The 12,227-nt window shown below is 41.0% G+C and overlaps 1 protein-coding gene across 12 annotated transcripts in view; it reads right to left on the reverse strand.

Moving 5' to 3' along the window:
- Positions 1–12,227, reverse strand: part of MCF2L (MCF.2 cell line derived transforming sequence like) — a 162,252-nt gene that overhangs the window by 73,751 nt on the left and 76,274 nt on the right. Inside the window, exon 1 of one of the 12 annotated variants that reach the window (XM_030471359.1) lies at positions 1,736–4,362. The exons of the other annotated variants lie outside the window; for them this stretch is intronic. Within the exon in view, the coding sequence (XP_030327219.1) occupies positions 1,736–1,757 (22 nt within the window). The 5' untranslated portion in view covers positions 1,758–4,362. Of the gene's footprint in view, positions 1–1,735; positions 4,363–12,227 lie in introns of those variants that run through there. 12 annotated transcript variants of the gene reach the window in all.

Here is a 12,227-nt window from a genome sequence, read left to right on the forward strand (position 1 = left end):
AACATCCTTGGTGGAGGATATCCTCATTTGAAGTCTCATTTGACCTCACTGAAGAGTCTTCTCCTTTGACACTGAAGATAGGTTAAAATTAACAAACAAAAAGCCAAATGAACAAGAAAAGTCACATCAGTGGTTTTAAGATGAGGATTTACTGTTATAGACCCAGACCTACACCTAATGCCAATAATTTGTTTCCTAAGAACTGTTCACAACCCTCCAGAAAGGTCCCATGTCAAAAACTAACAGCTTCCCAGGACGCAAAACTATCGCCCAGTAGCAGATCCCTTCCTGCTGCAGCATTATAGTTCTGAGAAGATCACATCATACCTGTCTCACAGGCAAACAAGCACAGTACTGACTTGCCTTGCTTACCTCCTTTCAGGTAAAGCTTTGGCATGCTCTTAACATTGAGATGCAGGAAACGATGATGATTCATCCACTGCACCATTTGTTCCCCGACATGCAACTGCCATGTGCTGCCCCTGACTCCAAGAAATGAAGGGAGTCCACCTTCATTGCAAATAAGGCTGAGACAGCCAGATTTTAAGACCACACCCCTCGATTACAAGCACACACAGAAGACCTCTACCCGGAATCCAGTCATCCTCTTATCACAGAGATTCTCCTAGTTTTCCCTGTAGGTAGGGGAAATGTGTAGAGATCCTGTCCCTTGGGGATAGCCTGCTAACTCCTGGGGACCCATGGCCACAGATGGGCAATGCTGGCTCCAAGCCACACCGCTGCAACCCCAAATTGTGTCAGAAACTTCTACTCTTGCAGTGTACCTACAAGACAGGAGGTGCTTTCATCCCCGTTCGGATGTTGAAAACCAGAACCAGCACTGCTCACAGCTACCTGCACAGTCTTTAAGCAGAACAGACACTCTGGTCCTATACCTATATTCCAAACCCATCCTCTTCTTCAGTTTGTCCATCTTTTTTGCCATCTCCCTACCCTCACTCCTGGACGTAGGCTGACAAAGGAATTCCCTAAGTAGACACTGTTTTCTTCAGAAATTTTCACAGGGATGAGAATGGAAATAGTGGCATCCGAGTCCTCTCCTTCACTTCCATTTTCTTCCCTCAGCTGACTGTAGGGGCAAGAAATAGCCCCTACAGTGCTCAGGGAGAAAAGAACAGTGCTGGGGAAAGGGGCAACCCTTCTGTCCACTTCTAACACAAAATCTTTCAACAATTCTCTGGGAAGAAGCGATCTCTGGCACACTGAACATGCCCACAAGAAGTGGCAGCAGTCAACAGATGAAAATCAAGCCCTGGCAGTTGCTAACAAAAGAAGCCCTACTCACTTCTCAATCATCAAACACAAATTAAAACCCCCTATTTTAATCTTGGCAACTAAGACAAATAGTCCTGGCATGGCTACACATGCACCACTACGGTTTAATACAAAACACTCCCTGGTTCTGCAGTTTAGAACAGACATTCACTCGTGTAATAATCAATGTTTCCTAAATCCACTCCTCCCCTCTCAGCACAGACAAAGGATGCACATAAAAACCAAAAGTTACTCAGACTGATTAATTCCTCCACCTTTCTTAAATCTTTCATTGATTCCTCCTAAGCTGCATGATGCCTTCTGGTATTAACCCAGTAGCATGGAGCACTACTGAGAAGCAGAGCACCCAGTCTCACACGTTGATAATTTAATTAGTAATACTAATTAAAGATTAGTAAGAAGAGCCACCCTTTAGTTAGAAGATCCACCCTTTACATACCTGTTTCATTTAATTTTGACATTTCAAAAGCGACAATGTTGGAAGGTTAGACACCAGCCCATGGACTCAGTGCTCTTTCTCTGGTCCTCCTCTGCAATAGTCACGCATTCCAAAAGCAGAAAACAGAACTGGAAATGTGAATGCAAGCACCAGAATAAGGAAGCAGTTTTTGCTTGTCCCTATTCCACAAAACATGCTTTCAGTTTTGCAATGGACTGTAGCTGCTCTATTAACAGCAAATAATATCTCCACTATTTCACTATATCTTAACAGAGACAACATAGGATATAGAAAGCTTTGACTGAAGGAATTTAAAAAATAATGCATTTTAGATTAACCCTCCTATACTAACAACTAGGGGATGCCAAACTGTGTCCTGCAAAAGAAACTATGCTTTTTCCCTACCTCAAATAGCGATCAGGAGAAATTACATCTCTGATATTTACATAAAATGCAATGAATTGAACACTAAAATCCACTGTAATTCAGGAACAGCAGGACAGCTCTTTGCAACAGCAAATTCTCCTTGTAAGCTTTAGCAGCAGTTCTGATTGCCATAATCACTGCATGAGCGAATCCTGAACAAAGTACCTTCCATGTAAAATACAGGAATAGATTTAGCAGATACGTCTAGGGTACCAAGAAATACACCTGCAAATAAAGGGATACACTGCAAATTTACACAAGGACAGAACACACACACCCATTACAATAAATTATATATGAATGTACACAGAAAGAGTACAACTTCTGCCTTTATACTAAAACACATCCCAGTTTCCTCAGAAGGATGATATTGTCTGACAGAGTTTCTGCCTAACTAACCAAATTTGAAAAACTAGACACACCTGTGCTTTTCTTCAGAAGAAGCCACAATTCAGCAATATCTTTGTAGAGCAAGGAGATCAGGCTTAAGGTCATGTTGCTTCTAATCGATTTACTGCAAAATAGTTCCGCAGACAGTGACCTATTTATCTGTGAGCCGGTCTTCAGTGCAAAATGAGAGCGCAAAACTCCATCTTTCAGTCAAAGCCAAGCCACCAGGGACACAATGCCTTTCTTCAAATTACATGCAGAGCAACTGTGCCTGTCAGCAGGCTTAGAGGTCTCCGAAGGGCTTGCCTGTTGCTGGCTACTGCTTCTTGTCTTCCTGCATAAAGCGCTGGCATGCGTTAGATGTAAGCCGTTTGCTTTAAATGTGAACACATGCACTGTGCAAACATTATCAGAGTAAGATTGCATTAAAAAATTAATCCTAAGTGTGCCTTGTCAAGAACCTCCCTTTAAGAGCCCTAGCTTTAACAAGTGATGATCCAGTAAATCCATCATTATCATCTTTTTCTAACACTCAGCCCTACTCCACAGAGGGAAATTAACTACCCAAGCGGCAGATGTCCATTTCCAATGAATTATTGCTGACAAAGTTCCCCAGAAATACATCCAGCATTTCCTATTTGTGAGGGAATTCTCACCCACATGTCTTTGCCGGAACTGAACTGGGGTGTTTTCCTTGGTGGTAAACCCATCAAGCACCTGCTCCCTATAAAGGAGCCTACCCAAAGCAGCAGGTTCTGCCAAAAAGGGCATGTATTCTACTAATGTGACTTTGTAAGCTGAAATATGTACAAATCTTATTCATAAGGCAATGGGAAATAAGACAACAGATGAAAAAATCAACTAAAACCAAAGTATTCCATATGATCTTTCAGACATGAATGCCGAGCCATCTTGCTTTACTTGATTCTTTAAAGTAATCACCCAGTGACACACTACCTGTTAAATAATACACTTGAAATTAGTTACTGGCCATCCAGACTCACTAATACAAAGAGTGAGTCAATGAGTGGGAGTGACAGCAACAACCATATGAAAACAAATGGATTGTTTTTCTTCACTTCATAGTGTTTTAAGACCCCTCTCCCAACAAGAGGGGTCAAGGAAAGAGGACAGTGAGGATAAAAAGCTTGAATTGATGGTTACATCTGTTCACAAAATCCCATTTGCAGATGGGCAAAACCTCTATTTCTGTTTCAGCACTCCCAGCCATCATACCAGTTCCATAAAAAAAACCCCAAATAAACCCACGTCATCCACAGACCACACCAGAGGTTATTTTCTGAAGTGCCCCACATCTGTGTTCTCACCACTCATCTGCCACAGGGCAGGAACTGTTGATAATCCTAAACCAGTCAGATGTATTATAATAAATCTACCATCTATATAAGCAGCTTTATTCAGTGCATGGCGTTAAAATGTGACCTGAAGAATATGATTGAGCTAATTTATTTTAATTCTGCTGTTTAATTTTGGGGCCCATTACATTTTGTACTATGTCAAAACACAAGTGTTTCCTAGGCAGAACCACGTATTTTTAATTAAAGGTATATTTAAAAGAAATAACACTCCTTAGAAAGTTTTCACTTAACTTTTCTGTATTGTGCGAGGTCATTACTACCATATTGGATTTTGAGGAGAGTTCAAAATTGGTGAATGAGTCTTCACACTGTTCCTGCAAGTTACATAAATACTCTCACATGTGAAAGTTGAGACAGAGTAAGTGACCTCTCCTGGATCAGGTAACAGCATCTGTCACAACGTCAGAAACAGGATCTACGTCTGGTCTCAACTCCCTCCTTTCCAGAACTGTGTTGGTGGAGGTGTGTACTCCTAGATTGGTATCTTGGCTTGTAGTCCTCAAACAGAGATCACAATTTACAGCATTTTATTTCTAGCTCTTGCACTACAACGTGGCTCCAGGAAAAAGAGTCTCAGAGCTGCTAGAAATCCTACTACATATGATATACCATATGCACACCGATACTCATTTCTTAGTTAACAGCATTGAGCCAGTCTCAAACACTTGCTAGTGGGAGTCCTCAGCAATATGCCTGGCTAGCTAGATAAGACTGTGAGTAGTAACAAAGGTTTGCTGTCATCTGCAACACAGCATGCTGAAGACCGAATTCTTGCCACCAGGAGTTTTACACAATGATAAAGCAGGCACAGGAGTGCTTTCCGAACACGCAAAGAGAGGGCGAGGAAGTTTTATGGCCTTCCTTCAAAGATTTAAACCAAGTGCAAGAGGAGCTACATGCTTCTGAGAAAGGTATCACCCTCACCTACATCCATTCAGTGAGAGACGAGAACATGGTATTTTGGCAATCTGGCTACTTCCTTAAGAGAAAAACCAAACCCACAAATGTAAAGGTGGAAAAAGAATCACCTACAGCGTGTTGGCTGTGCTTGTTCTCATTGTCAAGACAGACAGGAAGTATAAACCCTCATGTTAATCAACACTGCCTATTAGAGAGCCCTTTCATGTTGTACGTAATGAGGACAACCACCTCTTAACAGACTTCTCCCTTCAGATTTCAGAGGAAACAGTGGAACAACTCATTCAGGTGAAACCCCAGTACTAGTTTAAAAATAATTTCTTTTTTTGGAGTAGCACAACACGTAATATCCATCCTCCAGGGTCCCATCCAACTTCCTCCTTCCTAGCCTTCAAATCTCCAAAACCCACAGTTACATGTTTTTCCATGACCACTCAAGATCTAATAACGACCAAGGCTAAGAGCACCAAAATATAGCATTGTTTGTTTCAACCCTGCTATCCTTCAATATTAACCAACTAGACACACCTTTCACCTCCCACTTTCAGGAACCAGTGTCCTTAGACTGAACACATGGAAATGGTATGGAGAGCTCAGCCTGTGCTGTATAGGAGACTGAGAGCCTGCTCCTGCTGCACTGGAGGAACAGAAGCCCACACAGTGTCTCTGCGGAAAGTGGCCTCAGCTGCTTGGCTAAATGATATCTCAGGCAAAGGTGATTCCCCTCCCCCCAGCAGATCTATTCCACAAAGAAAGCTTAAAATTTCACTTGGCTAATGACGCTACAGGCTCCTGTGAAACGCTCATGTAGGAAAAATGGGCTCCAGCCAGAAACCGAATGCTTTTTTAACTTAGCACTCTATTTTGGAGTATATGCATAGGGGAAGCGTTTGCTCCATGGTTATAGTACCTGGTTTTCTTGCTGTGCACAAGAACAGCAACAAGAAAGGAGTTGAAGCACAAAACCCTTCCCTGGCTTTCATGATCCAGCCTGAAATATAACCAGAGAGGAAAACTGTGGTATGTGGGCACTCATGTTAGCAACAATATTTAAGAGCAAGTTTAAGCTGTACTAAAACACACAGGAGCAACAGCCCTCCTGAGAAAATCTGCGTGGGCACATGTCTATATATTTATAAATGCAAGAGAATTCATTTCAACTCCACTCATGCTCCACACTCAGATTAAGCTCTCCCTGCCACCTCGGTGTGGGCTGTGAGTGACGTATTCCAACCCACAGAGCAGAGGAAAGTGCTGTGGGAGATGCTGTTAAAGAATGCATGCAAAGTCAAATGAGGGTGAAATCCAGTTTTATGAAACCCAGAGAAGGAAGCTACGTCTGGGGCGTAAATATACAAGATCCTGTACCTGCTTAAAAAAACACATGCAAGCTTGCAGCATGAGGGAGACAACATTAGTTAGTGGTAAAGGATATTAAAGTTCAGTAAATTCAACATTAAAGTACAATTATTAAATGTATTTTTCCTTCAGGGGTGCAGTACTTAGCAAAAAGCACATCAATAAAATGATGTGGCACTTTGCGGGATTCAGCATGACAAATCTATTCTTATACGATGATCTTCAGCATAATGTAAATGTGTAGTCTCTCTAAAAACACTTAGCAAAATACACCTAAATTGCACCTGTAACCTCAGCATTTATATCTGGGTGGAATTTACGAAGACATTGAGCAATTTGATGCATAATCTGCTGGCATCTAGTTTAGCATACAAGGCTACTTAAAAGCCCTATTCATCTTCTCCTTCTAATCCTTCTTGATGGACTGTTGGGGGGGGGGGGGTCCCCAAAGAATGAATGAATGCCATAAAGGTTTCATTCTTTTAAAGTCATCAAGCATTCAAAATTGCCAATTCTGTCTGGTTTACATCAAAAGATTGCAAAGCATTAAAAGGAGTTTATACACACTCACACAAAACCACACACATGCGTTTGTATAAATCCATTATACAAACCAGCTTGTTACATGTCCATGCAGCAACAAAACTAACCCATTTTGAAACTGCTTTGGCAGTTTTCAACTTAGATGCTAAGTCATCAAAAAAGTTCTCTATTACATCCAAACCTCAATTTAAGCAAGCACATGTGATCAAAAATCATGGTCAGAAAAAAGCAATAAAGACTATGATCCATGAAGACAGACATTCTTTCCATGAAAATGACCATGCTAGTAATAGCAATAGTTGCTGGACCACTTAAAAGTGCTGTTCAATTAATCGGATGAACCCTGCAGTATCTTCCAAAACGATATTGCCAGGAAGAAACATAAGGAAAGCTGCTGAGAAATTACACCTTGAAAGTACACTTTGCATATCAAAGCTTTGAAGATTACACATCCCTTACACCAGGTATCAGAAAGTAAAACAAAAAACAAAAGAACATTTCAGCAATTTATAAGGACGTTTAACACCCTATCAAGGATGGCACTTCTCTGACCTTGTGACCTCGAGGTTCTCCACAGAACCATGACAGAAGCCTGGCCACTGAATGCAGTTACCACACATCTGTTTCAATTTCTAATTTTAAAATTATATCTTTCTGGTGTTCTGTAAATTGTTTATATTTTCAGTTTATATTTCCTATTTACATGTCTTTTCTAAGCAAGCTCCCCCACAAGTATTTAATCATAGGCCTCTCCTTCACTGTGCTGCAGGATTTACCAAGGCTTCTTATTTCAAAAAGTAACAAAACTGGACTTTTCTTCACGTCAAATTTCATCATGCAGGAGTTAGTAGGAATATACTTTATCCTGCAGTATTCGGTGACAGTTCCATCTGTCCACAGCTGCAAAAGCCAACAAAGAAATGGATGTGACCTTTTTAATATCACAAACAGCAGTAGTACTCTCTGTACAGCAGTGTCTGCAGTGAGACGTGGCTACACAGACTGCAGTGGGGTGAGGAAAAGAGGACTTCTGGCTCTATGCCTTAGTTGGCTGCAATGGTATTCAAAATTCAGGAGATGGGAGACTACAGTCTGGTAAGAATTGAAAACTGTAATTTAAGATGGAAACCAAGTCACCATTGACATTAGGTAGAAGGCAGGACTAAAATGCAGGAAAACCAAAATGATGAGATCCATTTTTTATAGCAGCAGTGGGATTAAAGGAGCAAGTAGAGGAGACAGAAAAAATAATTGGACATGTAGCTTAGTGGCAGCAGAAAGGAGAACCCAACACTGAGTACCAAGAACAGAAACACGTGATGAAAGCAGCACAGGAATTAAACTCAGGAAAGGAAAACCAGGTTTATTTTGTATGCTGAAACATATAACTTAGTAAGAATATTACTCCAGAAAGCAAGGAAAACAAAGAGACCATTACAACAAATGACGACTTGTGACACAACTACAACTATATTTATAGTCAAAATATAAAATAAAACTTCATCAGCAATAGGAAACTCTTTTTATGACTCTTACAGTACACAGAATCATTTTTTTCCAGATTAACAAGATACTCAGGAAGCAGAAAAACTTTCAGGTCAAAAGTTGTGGGAGAATCGGTTCCAATGAAAATATCAGATGCTCCTGTAACACTGATGATAAAGGCTGCAAAACTATTTATTATAAAGGAAGGAAGGGAAAAGAACATTTGCAGAGATCTTGAAAGAGCAAACAGGACAGACAGAAGAGAATCCAAGATAAAATTAAGAGACGGAAAACATTCATTCTATCACATCTCTAAAATAATCATTGGGGTGTACTTGGACAAGTTATGATATTTCAGTACTGGAGGATCATCCATAGCTTCAAATTAAATAAATAAATAAACAAATCTGGCTATTAGATCATCTCAGTTACCTGCCATCTTAGATTGGTGAGCATAGGCAAATTCCTTTAGAGCTGGCCATCAGCTTTAAGTCTTACACTGCATAAATCTGACCCACATTACAATGAGGTTACACTTGAAAATGGTCAAACCCACATAACTGACAGGATAAGAATGCCACTGTCTACCTAACAGCTTCTTACTTTTCAAGCCAGTTTGGATTTTGACTCATGACTTAGAATTTTTGTGGCCAAGACACGCATGCTGTAGCAAGCTGCCTGTGGCTGTGCAACCCACCAAGTCCCCACACACATGGGAAAAGTGTGAAAAAATGCAGGCAAACATGTCAAGCAATCCTCAAAGCTCACCATTTCCTCCACTTACAGGTTTCTAAAATAGTGTATGAATTTCTCCCATTGTCACTCTTTTCACCCTCCTGGGCTTCAACAAGCTCCCCAGTTTCCTCAAGAAAAAGAGACTTAACGTCAGCAAAAACAAAGCTCATTTTCCACCAACCAAAAACAAAGAGAGCAGAAAACACACTTAGACTAGCTGCTTCTGGAGAGTCAACCCAGAGAACTGCTTCAGGTTCTCAACAAATTCAATTCCTTCCAAGAAAGAAAATCTCACTCCAGCAAGAGAATAAAATACCTTATCCCTTGTGCTTAGCAGTGTGATACTCTTGGTTAAATTTAGTCGATGAAGAAAAGACAAGGCTCACATTGGTTGCTCTCTGCTGTGGAAATACACGACACAATTACACTTGACCTTTTTACTTTGTAGACACAAGATTTTTAAGAAAACATTACTCTATTGTTAAAAAAGGGGGTGATCTCTTTAATTAAATACTTCATTAAAAAAAAGAAAAATCTAACCCTGCAAAGAGCTGTTGTAACATCCATAAACAACTGCAGCACAGCAGCTGTGTGTCCTGTTTCCAGTCTCCAGGAAGCAAACAGGAAACCCATACCCTTACCTGACTGAAAAAGCAGCAAGTCCCCAAGATTTTAATCAACCTAAAGCAACAGACATTTTGCTTTTTTTCCAATTTCCTGGGTTGCTTCCTGGCCCATTCATGACAGCAGTATAGAGACCAAGCTTTTCAACAGCAGCTTTACCTTTATTTTCCACATTAAATACCGCTATTTGCCCTATTATACTGTATTTACTTTGCCCAGGTGTGACAGCTCAGGCAGGCTTGTGCATTCAAATAATAAAACCACCCCTCTGCTAAGGGCAGTTTACTAGCATTAGACTCTTAACTTCCGAATGCAGGATTTTTCAGCTCACCTCAAAACCCTTCCCACTGTTTTGAGATGAGCAACAACAAAAATAGATGCACTGTGCAAGAGATGTAATTATACTTTAACTAACAAGGAGGACAGACCTATAAAAACTTGGCAACCCATCACATCCACCTCTTCTCCACCACCGATCAGGATTTTGCAATTAACAGAAAACAAAACTTGCTGAGTCCCTGCCTTTTGTAGTTCTGGGTTAACACCTCAACCCTCAAAAGTGTTTGAAACAGTTTTGTGTTTCTTCTTTCCATAAGAAGAAAGAAGATGTAAAGGATGAAACGAAGGCCAAAGAGCAAATTCCACTTGTTCTGACACATGCAGCAGCTGAACTAATGCCCATGAATCTCAAAGGAGAAAGACATAACCCAGGCACGACCCCCAGCCATTTTTAATGCTCTTCCTCTTGTTGCCTCTGCAAAAAATGTATTTAGTTCCCACCAGCTCTTGCCTTACCAAATGTGTACCTGATGAGTTCAACGTAATTTTAACTTAGCCCTTACCCTTGTATTTGCACTACAGCAAAAAAGCACAGGACAAGTGGCTTAAAGGTGAAGGCACACTTTGTAGTTCCCTGCACTACGGTGGCAGCAGGTAGGGCCTCTTCAATTCAGGTCTCATCCTGCAGCCAATCTTTGAAGTATTTAACAGTGTCTTTTTAACAGGACAGATTTTATTTCTTTTGCTAAAAGCCTCCATCTCCCCTTACTCAAACACAGAACATCCTGTGACTACTGCTTTTTTTTTTCTGAGTTTCCCCCCACTATGAACAAATTGATGCAGCTTACATATGAGATGTGTTTAAGTCCCTACTGTTAGATGCACATAATTCCTTAGAGCATTAAAAAACAATCCACATCTTGTTAATCTCCCTAGTTTATTAGCTAATAAAGGAACCAGCAGCTCAGCTACAAGTAAGTAACAGCATGTAAGTATATTAGTCTCCACAAACCAACAACAAAGCCCCTTGACTTGACTGAGCTTATTTTATGTTTTCTTCTTCAAGCAAAAAGCTCTCACCATACCTGAGTGGAAGGAAAAGGCTCACAGCTCTATCATCTGCCCAACAAAAAAACCCAGCATACATCCATCTACCACCTCCTGGCAGCTGACTGGTGGTCAGCTTCAGCCAGCCCAGCTGGGGTGGATTCACAGGCATTTAAAGATCCACAGGTGCAGCCACCAGTAGTTAGCTGACAACAGCTTGTGCAAATACTCTTTTTGCAAGTAGGTCTTCAGATGGAGTGTGGTGCTATAAACCAGCAACTGAGGTTTTTCCTGAAGCCTAAACACAGAGAAATGGGCTCAGATCTAACAGGAGCCTGCTCCCATCTGCAGCAGCAGTTCCACTGAAGTCACTGCCTCCTGTGCAACAGCAGAAATGGGGAGCTAATCTGTATATTTCTGGTGTGCTCCACAATTTGGCAAACTGTAACCTGAAGTCTACTTTGTCATATTTTCTCTGTTCTTATAGCGTTGTTTTTTACCATGTTGCCTCCCCTTGCTTGGATAACTGTTGGTATTATGCTCTAAACCATGCCTTCTGTCTCTAAAGCACTGATGCTGTCTGCGGGTACCAACAGCAACCTCTGTTTCTTCCTTTCCAAAATAAACATAGTCACATAGAGGAAATTGTTTTTTAGAAATTTAAACTATTCAAGAGTGAACAAGCCCATTGTTTGGAGAGGAGACGTCAGGGCAGCAGTGCACTAAAACTACTGTGTTACAGAGCATCCATAAAAATCCTGTGGACCGTAAGGGTTTGAGGTTGCGTGTGCTGGGTCAGGGAGAGAGGGGACAGAGCATTCTCATTGTTTAAATGTAAACAATAATAATAATAGGTTTTCGTAACTGAGAAGGAAGCAATCTAATGTGGAAAACAGTTGTTATTACGCTGTTTATGACTCCTTGTTCCCGAAAAATATGCTGGGTTACTTTGGAACACTGAAGAGGGCTAAACTGAGGTGACCTGAAATTGGCCGAATGGCTGAAACCCTATCTGATAAAATGGGCTTGGGAATACCTTTTCTCTTTTTTATACTGGAAGCATGCCAGAGTGGAAAGTACTGGGTGGAGGGTCCATAACTCCTGTGACTGCAAGAGCTTTATCCTCAAACCCCCAGACAGATTCCAGTTGTTCAAAGCAGTAAACTGGATTCACTGCTAAAGGTGACTTCAGGAGAAAGCTGTTACCTGAGTCCAAGGGCATGACCCCCAAATCAATCTCCTGACACGCTGAAACCTGATGGTTCATTAGAAGTTTTTCCAACACAACTGAAGTTCTCTGCATAAAG

The sequence above is a fragment of the Strigops habroptila genome, chromosome 2 (assembly GCF_004027225.2).
Source record: "Strigops habroptila isolate Jane chromosome 2, bStrHab1.2.pri, whole genome shotgun sequence".
In the NCBI taxonomy this organism is placed as follows: domain Eukaryota; kingdom Metazoa; phylum Chordata; class Aves; order Psittaciformes; family Psittacidae; genus Strigops; species Strigops habroptila.